Source organism: Melanerpes formicivorus, unplaced genomic scaffold (genome assembly GCF_026170545.1).
Source record: "Melanerpes formicivorus ecotype bairdi unplaced genomic scaffold, bMelFor1.0.p_v2 SCAF_12, whole genome shotgun sequence".
Lineage (NCBI taxonomy): Eukaryota > Metazoa > Chordata > Aves > Piciformes > Picidae > Melanerpes > Melanerpes formicivorus.
The window spans coordinates 13,340,390-13,361,986 of NW_027142364.1; the positions used below are offsets into that span (position 1 = coordinate 13,340,390).

At 39.7% G+C, this 21,597-nt stretch overlaps 1 protein-coding gene across 2 annotated transcripts in view; it reads right to left on the reverse strand.

The window, feature by feature from the left end:
* Positions 1 to 1,427: 1,427 nt before the first annotated feature.
* The window catches only part of CAB39 (calcium binding protein 39), a 44,953-nt gene continuing 24,783 nt past the window's right edge, over positions 1,428 to 21,597 (reverse strand). For both annotated transcript variants that reach the window (XM_068145435.1, XM_068145436.1), the window contains exons 3-9: positions 17,609 to 17,773; positions 13,649 to 13,767; positions 8,185 to 8,353; positions 6,606 to 6,665; positions 5,907 to 5,972; positions 5,001 to 5,144; positions 1,428 to 4,061 (exon numbers count right to left, since the gene is read on the reverse strand). In XM_068145435.1, coding sequence (XP_068001536.1) covers positions 3,873 to 4,061; positions 5,001 to 5,144; positions 5,907 to 5,972; positions 6,606 to 6,665; positions 8,185 to 8,353; positions 13,649 to 13,767; positions 17,609 to 17,773 — 912 coding nt within the window. In that variant the 3' untranslated portion in view covers positions 1,428 to 3,872. The remainder of the gene's footprint in view (positions 4,062 to 5,000; positions 5,145 to 5,906; positions 5,973 to 6,605; positions 6,666 to 8,184; positions 8,354 to 13,648; positions 13,768 to 17,608; positions 17,774 to 21,597) is intronic.

Genomic DNA, 21,597 nt, shown 5'->3' on the forward strand with positions numbered 1-21,597 from the left:
ACTTGGCAAACACAGATTACACGCACTAGAAACAACTCTTCACAAGTCCAGTGTGCTCAGACTACGTTGAACACTGATTTAAAGAGCTACCAGGCAAAACAAGGGGCTTCTTTTTCCTGTGATACCAACCGTTGACTTGAATTACGACATGCTGAAAAGCTAAAAGAAACAGCACTTAAAACAGCCTAGGGAGACAAAACCTTCAGAGAATACAGTACAGATGTATCATGACAAATAACTAAAACAATAGCAGAAAATATAGGTGCTGCACTGAACAGATGGCACCAATTCAAGTGAAGAGCCACGTAAGGAAAAACGGTATGGGCAGGGCAATCATTCAACAAAGCAGCCAGCACAGGTCTAGAATGAAAAGGAGGGACAAAAGGATAGCAGCAAAAGGAAAACCAATGAAGCTGTCTGCTAGGAATGACTTGGCTCTTACTGAAAGCAGCTCTGTCCATACCTGCTGCTGTGGGCTCCCAGGGCAACTTTGACTCTGCTTCCTAAAGATGGCAGCTTGTAAGGCAGGTCCTTCTTGATCAGCTCTGGGGGAAAACAGATTTTAAGTAGTCAGTGCAACATCTACTTGGATTTCCCATGCCCCCACCCACCAGGGCCACTTCATCCAAACACCCTGCCAAGCTCCCAGCTTGAGCACTCCTCCTTTCAATGAAAATTTGTGATTTGATTATAAATTACCCTTCACCTTGCAACTTGTGATCTTACTGTCAGTGAGGGAGAAAAGTACTAACATTTCATATAAAGGCTCAAACAGGTGTAGTCTCTAGTGAGTGGGGGCTATAAAAGACCAACTACTTTTGTCTGCAAGGTAAGTATGTTCCTGGCAGGAAATCAGATTTTTTTTCCATAATTTTTGTAAACAAACCCATCTGAAGAAGTCTACATCAAAAGCTCGTGAATGTTCCAGGCTTTTTTTCCTGTAAAGGTAGCATAATCTTTTGACACTTGCCATTTCGTGTAACGTGGCATATTGCCTGTTAAAAACAGAGGCAGATAGCTTCAAACAGCATATCCTAAGAGAAGAATTACCATCTGAACACACTTTAAGCTCCTGAAATGCAGAGAGAAGGGAAGTGCCCAATATTATTGAGGATTCACTTCCAAGTCATCTTTCTAGACATGATGCAGGCAATAGCATCTCCTCCCTTTGCCCCAATCATGAGGAAAACAGAATAGAACCAGCAGTGTTACAAATAGGCAAGAGAGGCTACCAGCAATTAATATATATTGATTATATCTCTAATACAGCACTTGGTCTTAATTCCTTTAAAACGCTTTTGCAACCAGAGTTTTTCACGATTTAAACCGGAGGAAGCTGAACCCCCCTACGGCAATGAAGCAGCACAGATACACATCCACAAAAAAAAAACCCTGATCTTCTTCAGTGACACAGTAAAGAGCACACATTTTTCTTCAAAATTTTATTTCAATTTAAATTATGGGGCCAGCCAGATTTTTTTTTGGGGGGTAAGAAATGCATTTTCCTCAGGAGAAAGTCAACGCTACCGCAGAAGTAGAATTACAACTGTGTACATCTCTTATTAAAAAAGAAAGCCAAACCAAAAGCCGCTGACATTTAAATAACTTTTAGAAACACCCTTAAGCCTTCGAGCAGAGAAGAAACCACTGCCAGAACAAGAGTTTTTTTAATACGAAGAGCACGTCAAATGAGCTTTAATTTAAATACAACTCCTTTTCGAAAGCCAACATTCAAATGTTTCCACAGATTAAAAAAAGTCACCACAGCCATTTTTACCCAAGGCCTAATAGAGAGCAACCTCTGTCCCAGTCCAAGTGTTTTCACTTCTTTACATATATAAATCTTTAGCACATCTACATTTTTCTAAAGAGGAAGCCTTACATGTCATGGTGAGTAACTCAGCAAATAATGTTTTCCTCCACTCAGCTATGATAAACCAAAACATAATAGATAGTTAGTACTATAATACCATCTCATGGCCAATTCTGCCTGCCTGTGATCCTCAGTAAGAGTATGCCATTTCCTTTCCTGTAGGCAAAAGAATCGGTTTGCAAAGGACACATTAAGAACCTTTAAAAGACCAATTACAACGTTAAGAGAAGTTTTAAACAACTGAGTGAAAATGCTCAATTTCCTGGAGCTATATGACTTCCCTTGTGAAGGCTTTCAAATCGGCTTAAGCATCACTTAGGAGTTTCACTTTGCTGATTGTGAAACATTTTAATCAGGAAGAGGACAGGAAGCAACAAACATTTTCTATAGCATCCACAATCAGATTCAGCCATGCATAATTTGAACTCTCAGACTCCAATCGGTAGGTTTGCCTGGTTGTGATCTCAGCGTTACTATACGATGGATAGATACAATTTTAATAACATCATTTAGTTATATTTAGTAGATTCCTTTTGTATGGTCACAGTAACAAAAACATGGTGCAAAATCTGTTGGCTTTTGTTTTTTATAAATACTGATAGTTTGCAGCATTAAAGAGCAAAATCAAGAAAATGATTTCATTTTCTTAGGCTAGGACGTCTATGAAATAGTTTCTTGAAGTCAGAGGGAGTTACATCACTCACACAACTTACATAACTGTAAGGAAAAGATGATGCACTGCAGGTTCCCCAGAAGAAAGGGGAATCGATGTTAATTTAGCATAAAGTTTGCCATTTGCAGAGCTGGTGAGCACAATGCTAGTTTAATTGAGTAAGGCCAACATTATCCAGTAAGAACATAGCATAGAGGGTTCCAGTTCTCTACTTCAGCCTACCCTAATTGATAGCACCCCATTAGATAAGCAAATACAAAAAAAATTGGTTTGGTGGGTTTGTTTTCCTTTTAATGCTGCAGTACTTGAGATTATTAAATCAGCATTTCCATGTGATCTGAAGTATTCAATTACACATGAGCATTCATTTTTGCAAAACTCAATATTAGGTAATAGTTACAGACTAATACAATAACATTCCTCTGCTGTACAAATTAAATCATATTTTAAAGAAATGAGCAGCCTAGGAGTTATATACAAAAGAAACCAGCAAGCACGGTTGAAATGAAATGCAAAATGTCACTGCTAGGGTCTACTGCCTGAAACACCTTTAAAGTAAAATGAACAAAACCCCTCAGAACATATTTCCAAGTCAATTCTCAGAAAACAAAAAAAAATCAGATGTCAAAAAAAAAAAAGTTATCTATAAAGCAGTGAAAGGCATATGTACATTTTCCTTATGAACCTTGAGCTTTCACTCTTTTGAAGTTGCTAAGTTTCAGTATCAGTTTATTTGCAAGACAACTTTTATCCCAATAAGCTCACATCTTAGATACATTTTCCCCCTTTTGATTACAAATAAAGCACTGCACTTTTTTTTTTTTTTTTATAACTTTTTTGTCTTTTTTTTTTTTCTTTAAATCAAGGCATATAATCTTATACTATGGTGCCAGGTACGCACAGGTCACGTTGTGCTCATATCTCAAACAAGGTTAAGTGCAAACATACAGATTTATTCAGATTTGCAAGCATGCAACCTGTTACTTAACTACATGAACACCTTCTCGCCTACAACCAAGCTAGTATCTATATGTTTGCGTTCACGAACCTAGAATCTTTCTTTTCAGGACTCCTAAAACAAGCAGTGTCTTTGAATTCTGAAATGACACAAATATCAAGAAAGTCCACATTGTGCAAGAAAGCAGCAGCTATGTTTTTCAACTTGAACTAAAAAAAAAAAAAGAAAAGAAAAGAGAAAACCAAAAACCGTTCACTGAACAGCAGATTAGCAGTAATGTTCCTCATGAATCGATAAGAGTGCCTGATGCTGAATATCTAACAGCAAATGCTGAATTTGGGTTTAATATTTTAAGGGTTTATTGGAGATTAAGCTTCTTGCTGTGCTGGTCTCTTCAAATCCCTGATCTGTTTAACTAAATAGGTCTTCTCGTCATTAAACTGTTCATCCTCGGTCCTGTCATTCTGAAACTTGCTGAGGAACTCAATAAGTTTGGTCTGGTTCTTTAGAAGGATGTCTAATATAGGCTGTGTCTTGTTAGGATTGGCTACAAACACCTGCAAGAAAATAAAAGGCAGTTAGCCTAACAGTAGGAAACAGAAGGCTAAGTTAAATCGCAGAATCACAGAATTACCAAGGTTGGAAGAGACCTCAAAGATCATCAAGCCCAATCTGTCACCATAGACCTCATGAGGAAACCACGGCATCTCATGAACAAAAGAGTGATGCCAGTAACTTCAAATGATGTTTCAGTCATTCCATGTGCCAGTATTTCCACAGAAAAAACAATGAAGTCCATGCAAATTTTAAAATCAAATTACTTCTCATCATTTTTCCTAAAAGATGAACACCAGTCCCAAGGAAAATTCAATTTGTAGCAGTTTCCCAGCCACAATACCCTCTGTAGAACCACTGAAGGCACCTGACAGTTAAATTCTGTAGTAAGTCCAAGGTTTCGTGTTACATACAGGATCAAATGTGTATCTTAAAGTTCACTGGAATTTCATATATAAGGTTCTATCTTCATGCCCTTAACCATTTGCTTGTCTGCTGCTATAAAGTCAGATGGCTATCTTTCATAATGTGTGAATTACAATTTAGGCTTTGAAATTTTGGTGACCTGACTGAAATACCACCATGTTTCACAGATCATGCAGCACAACCAAAACGCTTTTGAACTTCAGGGTGCTTCAGGATTTCACATGAAATCGTGCATTCCTCTTTATCTTACTGCACTTCATCTTTCTTAATTCCAAAATTTTCTAAGAGAAATTACACTGGCAATCCTGAGTGGTTTGTGAAACATTTTGTGAAGATACAAAGAGAGCTATTTGTAAAGACCAGCATAACAAAGACAAACATTAGCTCTCTCTTTAACTGCTTAACAGACTTTAAGACAAACTCCCATTTAGGCTCAGCTAAGTAGCTAACTTATGCCAGGTTCCTCTGTGGGGTTCCCTCGTTGTTTGTTTTATTGCAGGGGGTTTAAAACATACCTTAAACACATGAAAGGCCTCAAATTGAATGTTACGACTCTTGTCTCGTAGAAGGTTCATCATTAGCTTGAGATTTTCAGGTTTACTGATGTACTTTGTCATAATTGTGAAGTTGTGTCGATCCAATAACAATTCACCAAGAAGCTAAAAATGGACATAAGAAAACTTTTCAGAATGTTTTTCAGAATATTTTTTTTTCCCAATTCAAATGCCCTCAATTCCTAAGTGCAGGGTGCATTTTTCTCTATTGTTTTTCTTTTTCTCAAGAAGCAAAAAAAAAAAAAGGTCTTTTGTTTCCCCCTTGTTATGAGCTGGATTTGAACGAAAAGTCTTTCAGTCTTTCCCACCCCCCCCACCCCCCCATGTTTTCATTATTTTTTTCATTTATAAAGAAGGCACATCTCACCAATAAAGACATCATTTAAACAAATTAAATCAGTACTTCAAATAAGAAATATTTACACTTCTTTTGCTACCTTCCTCGTCCAAAAGCGAGTAAAAGGATATTCCCCACCAGGACCACCCTTGCAACAAGTTATGTACCGTATTGCCATTCATTATTGCTCTAGCCACATAATGTGAACCTCTATTAAATTACTTTAATGTGTCTGGATTTGTTGAAAGTAAAAATTACAACAAAACACTAAACAACAACAAAATCCCACCAACCCCCCCATAGTTGCATATAGCTAGTTCTGCACAGGCAGAAATGACTCGGGGTGTGCTGGACACTAAATAATGGGAGGACTGGACTAAAGAAAAGCAGATGATGTCAAGAGTGAAAACATAAAAAAATTTAAATAAGCACTATCCAAGCAGTTACTGAAGCTGTTTCAATTAAAATCAACCCATCTTTCAATTAAAGGAATTCTCTATGCATTTAAGAAGCCAATCAAACTGCCTTACCTTAAGTGACTGTCTCTTTGTCACATAATTTTCTGAATGAAGTAACTTCTCATATTCGCTGAAGAACTAAACACACAATAAAGAGCAGGGTTAGGATCTTTCCAAGTGTCATACACACTCTTCTTCCAAATGATTACAACAAACTGGAGGAGATGCAAATCCATAACAAAAATGTAAACAAAACCTGAAATCTCTGTAGGTTCCTCTACCTCACTACTGTTGAAACAGTGTGCATGCCTATAAAAAAATATCTATTTAGCCTTTTAGGAGGCTTTACTGTTTAGATTATTATGCGGTGGAAGTGGTTATCTCATCATTTCCTCAGCTGTAATAGCTCATGGCACTAAATTTCGGGAGTTCCCAGCAGGTGGAGGAAGGCTATCTCGCCTTCTTCGGTTGATCCGGGTTAACGCAGACTAAAGACAAATACGAGGAAAGAGCTCCCTCTAGTGGGGAAATCAAATCAAATCAACTCCCACAGAACTACATTTCGGCCACCCTGTTTTACCACCCTCTGGATTCAACGATCACTTTTTGAGCTTAATTTTACTGCTTGGCAGAAATTACAGTAAGTTCAATTGTTTTAATATTGTGTGAAAATTTCCCCAAACGAAACGAAGCACGTAATGAAGATATGGATTTCTTCAAATACAGTGCACAACACTAGAGAATCCTGAATGTTAAATCGAATCTGCTCACCCTATCGTAATGCTGTTCCAAAAATTCTGCGCTTAGCAACTTGTGTCTTGTAAGCAAATCCTGTAAAAGAAAAGCATAAAGCCAGTATGTTCACTACAATATTTAAACAGTACATATGCATTGTCATTAAACTCTGAGCACAGCTAAGACACTCGACAGAAAAATTTATCATAGAATCAATAAGGTTGGAAAAGACCTCAAAGATCATCAAGCCCAACCTGTCACCCAAGACCTCATGACTACTAAACTACAGCTTCAAGTGCCACATCCAATCCCTTTTTGAACATATCCAGGGATGGTGACTCTACCACCTCCCTGGGCAGCCCATTCCAATGGTTAACAACTCTCTCCATGAAGAACTTGCTCCTTACCTCGAGCCTATTCATTAAACAGAGACAGTAGGACATGAATTCAGTTACCCAGACGTTGCTAAGGATCTTGACATCACTCAGGAAAGGTCTGCAATGTGTTATGTTAATTCACACAGGTCAGCAGCCTGTGGAATTATCACTGAAGAACATAATTTATGCATAAAGGCTATGCTCTGCACAGAACTACACATATCCAAGATTAAGACCCACTGTTTAATACACATCAGTATTATGATTACACTCCTACAGCTGATTGGCTTAGGGCAACAGAAAATGTCCCCAGGCAAAGCATCACTATTAAATACATTCAGGTTCACACCAGAATGAAAAGGAGTTTGCTCACTTGAGGAAGTGGGGACAGATTTAAAAGCCCCTTGCAGAGAAATGCATGTTTTCAGTTAACGCGTGGTATTTTACTTTATTTTAGAATAAACTTTATTTTAGCATAAACCAAACCAGGTTGGAAGAGACCTTCAAGATCATCGCGTCCAACCCATCAACCAATCCAACCCACCCAAACAGCTAACCCATGGCACCAAGCACCCCATCAAGTCTCCTCCTGAACACCTCCAATGACGGCGACTCCACCACCTCCCCGGGCAACCCATTCCAATGGGCAATCACTCTCTCTGTATAGAACTTCTTCCTAACATCCAACCTAAACCTCCCCTGGCGCAGCCTGAGACTGTGTCCTCTTGTTCTGGTACTGGCTGCCTGGGAGAAGAGACCATCATCCGCCTGTCTACAACCTCCCTTCAGGTAGTTGTAGAGAGTGATAAGGTCACCCCTGAGTCTCCTCTCCTCCAGGCTGAGCAACCCCAGCTCCCTCAGTCTTTCCTCATAGGGCTTGTGTTCCAAACCCCTCACCAACTTTGTTGCTCTTCTCTGGACTCGTTCCAGCAAGTCAACATCCTTCCTAAACTGAGGGGCCCAGAACTGGACACAGCACTCGAGGTGTGGCCTAATCAGTGCAGTGTACCTCTCGCTTTCCAGAATAAAAGTTACTTGGAACAAGAATAAATAGTTAAAGGTATAGCTTGCATTCTGAGAAATAAGGAAGAACAGCATCCAGCTTATTCATTTGCATCACATGTATTTTTTTCTCCTATCCCTAGGCTTGCTTGGCCCAAGACTATAACACACATCCCTACGAGTTCGTATAACTGAGAACGACAGAAACTGTAATTCCCACGTTGTAGGCCAATTACCTTGAATGTGGCGAATGCGTCTGAAGCAATGTCAAATGTTGACATTTCCACATATCTGAAGAAATCATAGAATTGTTCTGACCACAAGATTATTTTTGCAAGTGGCTCGTGCCTGATGCATTCTCTAAGCATTATTCCACAATTCAGAGCAATTTCTGGAGATTCGTACCTAACCAACAAAAAAAAGAGACAACAAATAAATAAGAAAACAAACCCCAAAGAGTCTTCACAAATACTTTCACATGCCAGCACTGGAACGCCACACCACTCATAACAAACCTGCAGCAAGTTCAAGGTACTTATTTCTGCATGAAACACCGCATTTGAAATATTTCTGTGAAATGTTACTGAAATCGTTGCCAGGTGAAGGTCACACCACAGCCAATGTCAAATACAAATGACTCAAAACTGAGAAATAAAGCATTTCCTTCATACTCAGAATCACGATGTTTTGTTCAGATTGTTGGGATTGCAGACACCTGGAAATGGAGCAAGTGATTCGTGTCTTGGAAGCTGCTTAAGCATGACAGCAGTTTACATAAAGCTCTCCATTATGAGAACTTAAAGGGTTAACAACATTGGACACAAATGCGTGCCTTCTCTTTCATTGGACCATTTTCCAGCATCACCAGTTACTCCACACATCACAAGCTTCAAGGTTGAAATGCTGGCAACAGTGTCCTCTGATTGTAAGGACAGTGTTGAACATCTCCTTTGCGCCTGAGCAGTGCCTCTAGCAATGTATCTTCACCCTCCTACAAGTCCCCTGGAACATGTCCATCATTGCTTTGATGGAATGATGACAGTATCTCTGATGGCTTCATTTAGAAACTGCTGCTACACTTCCTTGGCAGTATTTCCTCCTCAAATGCTACAGAATTCTCTCAGCTGATTTAAGCATACACCAACAGCAGCTGTCAAGACACATTCAATAGAAACACACCTTTGTACTTGCTAGTAGTGCCTTGTTTCCCAAAGCCAGCAAATAGTAGGACCCTGGATGAAGATGGAACTGCACTTCCAAGCCAAGAACTCCACTCAGCATGCTGTAATACAAGCTATTCCAGTCGACAGAAAAGTTGTGTCTGTTGCTGCCTAGACAGTTCATGAGCAAAGCCTCTTAAATACCTTCCTGCCTCTCACCTAAAGAATCCCACACCACTGGAAGGTGATTTAAATTCACCAGGATAATGCAAGCACAAAGTATCATTTGTGCATACTAAGCATCATCTGCACAAAAACTTTCTATTAATTTTCATGTTAAACCCTGCAATACTTTCCCATTTAACCTGTCCTGAAGATTTGAGATCTACTGAACATTTTTCAACTCATCCTGTCATTCAAATTTACATAGATTTGACTCAGCTGGATAAAAGATGTTACAATTAAGTCACTAAAGCTAACTAAATGCCCATGTCAAACACCCTGAATGAGTGTTGCAACAATCCCTGGCAGAGTAATGCTCTCTGAAGAGTGACAATGTAGACTAAAAACTTAGGACAAATATGCTATAGCCCTCATTCCATTGCATATCAATGAGGCCATGCTGAGAAAGCAGTTTCTCCTATCTGCACCCGAAATGTCTTTGCCTCCTTTTGGAAATTATTTTGAAGAACTATGAATGAATACTTTCTTTTGTGTTATGTTACAACTAATAATCATTTTGTCCCTCTAACATTTTAATCCATCTTTCCCCCAAAATCAAGGCCACAACACAGGGGAAATAAAAACCAGAGTACTTCTGGCAGGCAAGTATAGATTTTACACTCATATGAACTAAGCAAATATTCCCTATTGCTTCTGGTGATAGAATATAGAATAAACCAGGTTGGAAGAGACCTTCAAGATCATTGCATCCAACCCATCAACCAATCCAAGCCACCTAAACAACTAACCCATGGCACCAAGCACCCCATCAAGTCTCCTCCTGAACACCTCCAATGATGGCGATTCCACCACCTCCCCAGGCAGCCCATTCCAATGGGCAATCACTCTCTCTGTATAGAACTTCTTCCTAACATCCAACCTAAACCTCCCCTGGCGCAGCCTGAGACTGTGTCCTCTTGTTCTGGTACTGGCTGCCTGGGAGAAGAGACCAACATCCTCCTGTCTACAACCTCCCTTCAGGTAGTTGTAGAGAGTGATAAGGTCACCCCTGAGTCTCCTCCTCTCCAGGCTAAGCAACCCCAGCTCCCTCAGTCTTTCCTCATAGGGCTTGTGTTCCAAACCCCTCACCAACTTTGTTGCCCTTCTCTGGACTCATTCCAGCAAGTCAACCTCCTTCCTAAACTGAGGGAGTCAGCATGAAACTAAAAGATGCTTTCTCCATGCAGAAAATTTCTTGTATGATCTGTTTTCCAGTGGCTTATACAAATGTCCAATATCAGATAAATGTAAAGGTGTTACAATAAAAAAAACTACCTAGTATGCCATGTATGTGGCAGGTCAGTCAGCATCACTGATGACTACTAGGAACGAGGGGAAAGGAAAAGGAAAAACACAGTAAAGCTTCCTGTTTAAATGGTAAAAATACATTTGCTTGTCCTTATATCTCAATGCTGCTAACAATACACAGGCAAGTATCTCACAGAGAAGCATGGCCCTTTCATACATCTTGTAGCTATTCCAGTCAGTGGAGTAAGTACTCAGCCACTCCAGGCAGCTTACGCAGCAGCTTCAACACAGATTACAAAACCAGTACTTGAAAGAGCTGCTTTTTTAAAATGGAACTGGAATTTTCAGAGCTTTCTTATTTCATCTTATTAGAAACCTGAGCAATTCTTTTCAAATGGAGAGAGTGCAATCTCAAATGGTTTTTAAAATCTTGCTAACAGAGAATCACAGAAACATTCAGATAGGAAAAGACCCTCAGGATCACCAAGTCCAATCAATAACCCTACTCTACAAGGCTCACCCCTAAACCATATCCCCAAACACCCTTAAACACATCCAGGGTTGGTGACTCAACCACCTCCCTGGGCATCACCTTCCAATGTCTGACCACTCTTTCCATGAAAATTTTCATGACCAGCACCAGCCTCTCTACAATGTCCTTTCAGGTAGTTACAGACAGCAATGAGGTCTCCCCTCAGCCTCCTCTTTTCCAAACTAAACAGCCCCAGCTCCCTCAGTCACTCTTCATAACATTTCTTCTCCAGGCCCTTCACCAGCTTTGTTGCCCTCCTCTGTGCTCACCCCAGCACCTCCACATCTCTCCTGTATTGAGGTGCCCAAAACTGGACACAATACTCAAGGTGTGGCCTCACCAGAGCTGAGTACAAGGGGGCAATCCCCTCCCTACTCCTGCTGGACACAGCATTTCTGATACAAGCCAGGATGCCATCGGCTTTCTTGGCTACCTGGGCACACTGCTGGCTCATATTCAGCCTCTTGTCGATTAGAACCCCCAGGTCCCTTTCTGCCAGACAGCTTTCCAGCCACACTTCCCCAAGCCTGGAGCATTGCTTGGGTTTGCTGTGACCCAAGTGCAGGACTTGGTACTTGGCTTTGTTGAAACTCATACCATTAACGTTAGCCCATGTTATCCAATCTATGCAAGTCCCTCCCTACCCTCATACAGATCAATCCTGCCACCAAACTTGGTGTAACCTGTGAACTTATTGATAACACACTCTATGTCTTCATCAAGGTCATCAATAAAGATATTAAACGGAAGTGGTGCCAACAATGAGCCCTGAGGAACACCACTTGTGATCGGCCACCAGCTGGATTTAACTCCGCTGACTGCCACTCTTTGGGCGCCTTCACCCAGCCAGTGCTTTATCCAGCAGAGTGTGTGCTCATCCGAGTCACAAGCAGCCAGTTTGTCCACAAGCATTCTGTGGGATATGGTGTCAAAGGCTTTCCAAAAGTCTAGGTAGACAATTTGCACAGCCTTTCCCTCACCCAACAGTCAGGTTGTCCTGTCATAGAAGGAGATCAGGTTGGTCAGGCAGGACCTGCCCTTCACAAACCTGTGCTGACTGGGCCTGATCCCCTGGTTGTCCTCTATATGGTGTGTAATGGCTCTTGAGATGATCTGCTCCATGACCTTCCCTGGTACTGAGGTCAGATTGACAGGTCTATAGTGTCCCAGATCCTCCTTTCTTCCTTTCTTGTAGATAGGTGTTACATTTGCTACTCTCCAGCCCATTGGGACCTCCCCAGTTAGCCAGGACTTCAGGTAAATAATGGAAAGTGGCTTGGCCAGCACATCTGCCAACTCCCTCAGTACCCACCCAGATCCATAGACTTGCATGCATCTAAGCAGTGTACCAGATCACTGACCACTTCCTCATTTATTGTGATGACCTCATTCTGATTCCACTCCCTGACTCCTAGTACATGAGGCTGGGTGTCCAGGGAACTGTTGGACCCAGTGCTAAAGACAGAGCAAAGTAGGCACTGAGCACCTCAACCTTCTCCCCATCCTTAGTCACTGTTTGCCTCTGCATCCAACAAAGGATGGAGATTTTTTCTAGTTCTCCTTTTATTGTTGATGAATTCATAGAAACATTTATTATCTTTAATGGCTGTAGCTAGGTTGAGCTCTAGCTGTGCTTTGGCTCTCCTAATTTTCTCCCTGCATAGCTTCACTACATCTTTATAGTCCTGATGAGAGATCTGTCCCCTCTTCCAAAGGCCATAGACTCTCCTTTTGAGGTCCAGCCTGCTGCTGTGCCTTTAAGACTTCCCTCTTCAAGTATGTCCAGCCTTCCTGGATTCCTATATCCTTCAGGGTGGCCGCCCAAGGGACTTTGTCAATCAGTCTGCTGAACAGGCCAAAGTTTGCCCTCCGGAAGTTCAAGGTGGCAGTTAAAACATTAACACCTTTCTGCTTTCACATTCGAAAGTCACAGCTCTACACATGCAACCACATATTCAGTATTGCACAACTCTCCAGTACCCAGCAGATAATACAAGAATAGAAGAAGAAACAGAAGTCTGGCATGCACCACATGCACCAAATCATTCTTTGGTCAGGTTTCAGTTGGTCCTGTCACTACAGGAATATAAATCACTATGAATAAAAATCCTAAGACAAAACTAAGACTAGGGCATAGGACAGCAATTGGAGATGGCATTGATTAAAACAAACAAACAAACAAAAAACCCCAGGCTTCAACTCTTGGCAAATGAATAGGTTTAAATAGAATCAAATTGTATACTGAAAAGAAATTGTCTGCATTACCCCAGTAAGAATATTTTAGGTTACTAAGAGTTCTCAATTTCTATTCATATTTCATACAAAGGTGTTCTTTTGGTGTTACATTACTCCAGTTTTCCTTGACTTAGGGGAAGCACAGGCCCTAAGACCAAAACAAACCCCAAACACACACACACACCAAAAAAGCATAATGCAAAAGGAAGAAAATAAAACCATTTCGGAACTCAATGCTTCTCCGTGACTTAAAAAGCTTCTTACTTCATGGAAAAGCATATTTGTATTTCAGAGTGTACATACCCTTTTAATAGCATGAACAGTATATTCTGTTGAGTGCAGATGTACTCTACTGTGGGAGTTCGTGTACCAATTTGCCGTCTGAGAATGTTGTTGAAAATTTGCGCAACGTCTTTTTTGCCCTGTCAAAAACACGAGCAGCAGTTAAACACAGAATACTGAAGTCCCCTAGCCAGGTTAATAATGAAATGCAATTATCACCTCACTCATTCATACCATGTCACTGCTGGTCAGTCAGTCTCTGTACACTCATCTTAAATAGATCAAATATTCTGTTTCTTTATACCCAGTTTGAGTATGCCAAGGACTCAAAATGCTACATCATGTTGCAGCCACATCATGGGTGATGTACATTAAGAAGGCCAGTTGATGCTTCATCAGATACTTACATGTAGCCTCAATCTCCTTGTTTTTGCTAATAACACACCAGTTCTTAACTGTGCTCTTGCCTGGAAGTATGCTTCTTCAATACTCTATTATCCTCCCTCCTTGCCGAGCAACACAGTAAGTGCATGCAAAGCATTTCTGACAGCAGCATTAATATCCAAATTAAAAGAGTAACTTATGGAAGTTAAATAAACTGAAAACTACCAAAATAAATCATCCACTGGCCTAAAATGAAAGTCTCACACTTTTGGGTACACAAAAGAAATACTTAAAAGACCAGGATGCTGGAATTCAGCACAAATTATACACAAGAAAACTACAAAAAGACAGCAGCAGACAGTATAAAATGAGGTAGAAATGTTTTCTGATTAATTTATACAGGTATATACACATACATCCCTTATTTACTTCTGCCAGACCATAGCTGGAGATACACACTGGTAGGGACATCTAACAAAAAGCTGCTTATAAGCACTTTTCACTGTCATTCACAGGCACCATGTAAAAGCCAGATTCCTGCAATTAACTTTCCATTTTGGACTGCCACAAAGACAACCTCAGGACACTCTGTTATTAGCTGTAACCCAGAAAAAGCCCAGGCAAGCATGTACGGAGCCTGGACTTGCAAAGAAAGGCCTGACAAGCAGCTCCACCTAAAGGTTCTCTGCATGTTACACACAAAGACCATACCTACATATTTCTTGACCATCTCTAGCTCTACTATATAAATGCCCTCAGCAATATCAGCAAGCTTTTGAGTACAATGCAGGGCACACTTAAGGAGCAAGACTTTTAAAAACAACAGCAATTATTCCAAATTACAGTTTTCTAATCAACATCAAGAAAAACTGCATAAGGGTAAGTTAAATGTTTACCCAGATGTAGGAGGACTGTAGTGTTACGAATGGCATGTTTGTGAATTGCCACAGATAGTTCTGTTAGTGTTGTTTTCAGGGTATAAGAGTTTGTTTGTAAATGCTTGTTTTCTCAATTACAATTCCATTGAAAGCCAGCCCAAAGTCACACCAGAACTCTTTGTTCTGCAATGAGTAGAGCAGTGTTTCCAGAAATTGCTTTACTCAAACTCCACATAATATAGTCATCAACTCTCATTCACTAACACTGCCAGCGTTGCGCTGGATCTCACAATTTGCTTTGGATTCCCCAGCAAGAACAGCATTTCCTTATTATGCTCAGAATGGAACCGACGGTGGCACGCAGCAATACCAAAGCTGGGGATTGTTAGAAGGATGCATTACTAAGTGATCTCATGGCCTAACAAGAGCAGAGCCCCTGAACCCTGTGCCAATAGGCACGACTGCGAGAGGTGAGAGGGACACTGGGCTAGTATTGTCTTCTGAGCAAAAGGCATTTTTGTTTCTTTGAGGGATTTTTCTTCATTTAAAAAAAACAAATTAACAAAACCTACAGTTCCACAAGGAATACCATCTCTCCCACTGACACATTAGTGCAAATCAGCAGGGAGATAATTGCTAAGTTTGTAAGATAAGGAGATAAGGAGATAAGTTTGTAAGATAAGGAGATGGTTGTGTTGTCTGCTTTACTGGGAAAGCAAGAGTCCAGATAAGGATGTAACTTTAAACAAGCCTTCACACATAGCAAGGTCTGGACAGTCAGTTTATCATTATAACATGTTTTTTCTGGGTTTTCTTTGTTAATTTTCTGTTGTTTTTTACCATAGCATTCAGATTAAAAGGCATCTGGGTGACTCAGAGTCCCTGTCTATTAATTAGTTGTTTATTGCTGTTCTATAAGGAAGCCTCCTACAGGAATGAATGTGTAGTTCTTGACACACACACAAAAAACAAAACAAAAACAACAACAACCAAACAAAAAAACCACCATCACCACCATAACAACAAACCATGTTTAGCTCATTGTTTAATGACCTCAAGCTATGGTGGGACACCAAAAGGAATAAATGCTAGACCTACTCTCTGCTCTTCAAGTTGAAGAGCCAATAGGAAATTCAAGTTCATATCTTCATTAGCAATGGAGAAATAATCTCAAGTGCAGTAAACCCCCAGCTATGGAGATATGGGATATCAAAGTGAACATCTGATTGACTTTGTAGGAGCTGAGAAGCTAGCACATGTTTAGAGAACAGGTGTGTTCACATTCATTCTATGTAACAATAGCTGGACAGTCTGCCAGATCCCATCCTTAATAAGCAGAAGTGGTCCACCCTAGAAAGCAGTGTGAATGACTTGCTCACTCTCAAGGGGGAATGGTCATATCCTCATGTAATGAAGCAACAGCAAGCCCACAAGCAGGAAACTAGTCACAATATTTTCAAGTCCCTTCAGAATAAAATGAAGAGTTCTCTTTAATGAGAGTAAGCCTGTACAAATAATTATCATTCTTCATTACTAGGAGATAATGAAGGTTTCCTTCGTTAATAACTGGGCTGTGTAAATACCAAGCTGATAAGAATCTGGAGGTCAGCAGAATCCAGATGACGTTTCATGATTTCCTTTCTTCAGCAATTAAAAGCCACCACATTCCAGCATTCCCTCTCTGCTTTGCCAGGTCTCCTTGCTTATTTAACAACCTGAATGATTTATATTTGGTATAAACAGTTGTGTGGGTAGGGAAAAAATACCACTGTATTAAAATTAAACAAAAATCAGAGGGAGTAATGGGTGGGGTGGAGGGGGGAGAAGAAAGAACAGGGAAGAAAGCCATTGTTTTTTGGAATGTCATAGTACAATAGGACTTTAAAGTGTTGTCTGCAGTGTCAACAACTTGTTTAGGAATAATCAGGGTTTTAAGTAACCTCAAGCAAGACGGTCTTCATGGACAAGGCTGTGGAAATACATAGGGCTTGGCTCCTTTCCTAGACAACCATAAACTAGGAAAAATCCAACTGTACTGCAATTTCTTACAATTAAATAGAGTAATTCTTTTACTATGGCACCGGGAAGTTAAATTATTCCATGTCATGCAGTGACAAATGCCAGAGAGAGGTCTGCACAGAGACATATTTGAATATAAATAAGTATTGCTATACTGAAGCCAACAAAATCTTGGGTTTGGTGACTTATTTAAGAAACAGACGATTTGAAAAATGAGGAAAACACAAAAAAGGTTGTATTTAGAGAGAGATTTCCCTTTCTAAATACTGGACTGTTAATAAAACATCTTTAACTTAAATATTTGAAGTACTTCATAAATGTTACAGTAATTATCTTACTTTTCCAAGCTGTTTAAAGAGATGAGAATATAGACATGCACTGCAGTATTACAGTGGTAATATCATAGTTGAACACAAGATAAGAGATTAACCCTATGTACACAACAATTAAGAGTTATTTCTATAATCTTAGTAGAAGTGCATTTCCAGGATTACAGATTTACCTACCTCCATTTCTGTATTTTATGTGCCTACATTCACAGACTGCATAGCCTGTATTTGATTAATTTTCTAGGTAGCTTGGAACAACAAATTCTCCTTCTAATAGTTTTGCCCCTATCAAAAGATGTCTTAACCAGTTTTAGTGGTAGGAATTCACATGTGTTTATTTTACTGTTTATAAGAAATGTCAAACTTCGTACCTCAAAATCAATTAGCTGCAAGTCGGCTACTAGGGTACTAAGAAGACCACTGTTGTACAGCTCTTGAGCAAGTTGTGCCACAGCTTCTGTCTGTGGTTCTTTTTCATTTGTGCCATACAAGATTTCCTTCATGGCAACAAGGTTTTTTGAGACCTCCTCAGTGGCCTAAAGAAAATGGGAAAATAATACAGTTAGAGCACAATGCCATTAGTCTTTGTAACCGCACACTCTATTATTCTTAACATCTGCAAACATCCACTGAGGGAAATGAAAAAGTAATCAGGAAATAACAATCTGTTAAAGAAAACAATAAACTTTCTGCAAATAAAACTTTTTTTCTTCTTCTTCTTTTTAGGAACATACAAGCAGCAGAGTTAAGAAGGCAAGACACACACAATTTATTTGACAAGTTAACAAAGGCAAAAGCCTCTTCCTTTTTACTCCCCTTAAACTTCACATTCAAAAAACCTCCTAAAGAGGAGCAATGGGATAAAAAGAACCAAACAAAATTTCCATTCTGTAACACAGAGGTAGGCAGGATCAAATTGGAAAATATGACATAGAGACATGGGCCTGTCTAGTCAACTGCTCAAAGAGACCAAATGTAGCCCTCCCACAGATTTTGCGCTCATCAAGGTTTGTTAAATACAACATTCCCATTCCAGCCAGTGGGGATGCAGTTTTTCCTTCCCAACAAACAAAATCTCAGAGTCTCCTTTAATTTTCAGGTTCTCTCAGTGCATCAGAACAAACTGGCAAACCAGAAAGAGGTGTGCTCAGAAGAGCACAGCAATAAAGGAGACAAACAGAAGTCTAAGATGCTTCCCATTTGAAGTTCTCACTGGTCTGATGCTCACTTAGGGAAGCCAGCCTAAAGAATTCCTAAGTTGCTATGATGGGCTGGAACAGCATTTAGCCTTTCAACAGTGGAAGCAGTTACCATGAAGAAGAAAGAACTACTGCTTTCAATACATATGCTTACATAGCTTAAGGGCAGAATGCTGAAAATCACAAATAGCTGGTTTAATTATACTGGATTAGTGCTTCACGTGCCTAAGAAGTAGGAGTTGTTTGTAAGTGTGCTAATTTTTAGTAATTAGATGAACCTGACAACAAGGTATGCATACAACTCAATGTAAAACATTTATGGTTGGTAGCACATGGAAAATTAAGGAGATGAAAAAATAATCACTTTCTGGATGTTGTCTGTCTTAAAAGGGGCATGTAAAAAGGTTTCTCATGTGCTAGAGAGGCTTGAGATCAGCATGACCCATGCACTATCCCAGCCAAAGCCATTCCAGCCTTGCTAGGTATGCAAGTAAGGATTCCCTGACCTTTAAGGAGGCTCTGTATCATTTTTAGCTCCTCCACAACTTTCCACTCCCTGCTGCCTCCCTCTTCCTTCTAACTGCAGATCCTAGTCCCAGTTGGCTCCTCCTTAATCGAAATTCCAAAGGATCTTCTGTGTGCTGTTAGTAAGACAGGAAGAAGCAGGTGCTCGATAAGACTGCTTAGATTCATGACAGCTCTTGAAGACATAAAATGAGAAAGCCATGCTGTAGTAGTTACGCCACACAACTGCCTTATCTGTTTGAAATTCAGAAGAAATCTCTCTTTACTAGGAAAAGGACAGCAACATCTGTCAAAAGTGTAAACACAAAGAGATGCCTTTGATGTGTGGCTACCAAGAAAAGAGGAAGCAGCAATAAAATTTCTATTGCAGTTTGTCCCTGCACAGTGATTTAGAAACAGGATGAAAGAGGAAGAAAGACAAAGGTTCAAGTAGCTACCTATTTTAAATAAGATGGTGGAAATACTGAGGGTATGCCTACAAATAGAAAGAGTGCCAGTGGAGAAATTTCATACCAAAAACTCAGAAAACAGAACAACTCTCAAAAACTTTAATAATCGCACTTGAAGGCTCCAGTCTCTCTCACCACCATCCCAAGAAGGATTCTGGAGTAAAGGAAATGCTTACAAGCAAGACAGACAAAAATATAATGTTTCCAAAGACCAAGTGCTTTGAGAGAAAATCTTCTGGCCTAACATGAACATATAACTCAATTCCTCAAGAAGAGCACCAGGGCTTAAATTTCTCATGCTCATCCCAACTGTCAAGACCATCTGCACATCTGAATATGTTTCACTCTAACTCGGAATGAAAAATGGCTTTACTGAGAAGTAATGGTTAAAGACACAGAAACACAAAACAGCTGAGGTTGGAAAATACCTAAGGAGATCATCAGGGTCTAACCACTTGCTCAGGCAAGGCCAATCTCAAAGTCCTATCAGGCTGATCAAGTTCATGGCCAGCCATGCTCTAAATAGCTCCATGGATAGACACCCCACAACCCCTCTAGGCAACTTGTAACAATGTCAGAACACATTCAACATGAAGACAGACTTGCTTCTATCACTTGAACTTAGGCCAAGCTATCATTTCTGGAGACTACTACTGAATACTTCTGAAAGTATTATATCAATCAAGGTCTTTTCATGCACTGCAATGCCATAAAATACATTATTTATGTAGTCCCTTCTCTTCAACTGTAAAAATCAACATCAAAATGACTAGAAATAAACTCTTACAAACTTTTCTAGAATCTCTCTGTTCTTCTACACTTCATGAACTCTCAAATATATTCCAAACATATGACATGCAGAGCAATTTTTGCCATTTCAGATGCAGAATGGCATTTTGGGAAGCAACACCAAAAAATATGTTACATTAAACATCAACATCAAGAGGTAAGTGAAAAACTAGTAGGTTGGAAATCAAAATGCACAGAGAAGTTCAAAGTCATCAAAAGTGGAATTAATGGTGAGACACTGTTTATATATAAAAAATTATGCCTATATAAATGTACATAAACAAAATGCACATATTCCAATACCATATATAAGCAGTTTATATTTTATATATACACAAAGCATATATTTATTCTATATAGTATAGTCTCTGCACACATATTCTAAATTTTCTATATTTAAAAGTATATATTCTACTTTTTTATACATTCTTAAAACTGAGAAGTAACCATGGAGCAATCAAGAGTACTAGATAAAAACTCTGTGACAAGTGGCATTTCAAATGGAATAGTGCCAGACAATTGACAGCATTTGAGGACAAGTCAAACTGCAAAAGTAAAATGTGAAGAAAGGAAAACAAAGAAAGTTCTTATTTCTCTATTTTTATCAAAGACAGGAAGATATTACTTGAAAATAAAAACAGGCACTCTGGAGTCACATGCAGGAGTGACACACCAGAATAGCTGCATGCCTTTACAGTGACAAGCCACTCCAGTCTCTAGGGTATTTCACTGATATTTCCTAAATTTACTATTTCCCTAAATGCTAAGCAGTGCAAATAGCAAAGACCTCATTTAGACCTGTGTAGTCAGAGTATTTGAGTTTTACAAAACAATGCTTGCCTTTTCTTAGAGAAACAGTAGAAAACTATACAGGAACGTGATGTATTACATTTGGACAGAAGAATCAAAACGCGTATTGCATTGTCCCATACAGGCAGTATACTGCCCCACTATACAGAGTTGGTAGCTTAAAGAATGGAGTCAATCATGCCTGCAATAGACAACCCACATGGGTTAACAGCATGGCTGAAACAATTATTCAAAAGCCAGAACCAGATCTGGTATGAGCAGCTCAATTCAAGGTCAGAGGATAGGGAGGGAAGTGCAAGTTTATTATATGAGTAAATATTTAGCTTCACAACAGTAAATGTGTGCCACCAACCAAGTGGTAGTATAAAAATAAATGCTGATGCCAGACAAAGAGGAGGAAGAGATGCAAATAAAAGACTAACTAATGGGCTAGATCAAGGGTAAGTCTCCTTTATACAAAGGTTTTCCTTCCTCTTCCCTTCACCCCCTCCCCTTGCTGAAAAACCACAAGTAATGGAAAAACTAACACGTGAGGAATTTTCATGTTTCAGTTATAAACTTGACATTTCCAGTTTCTTTTCTAAACTC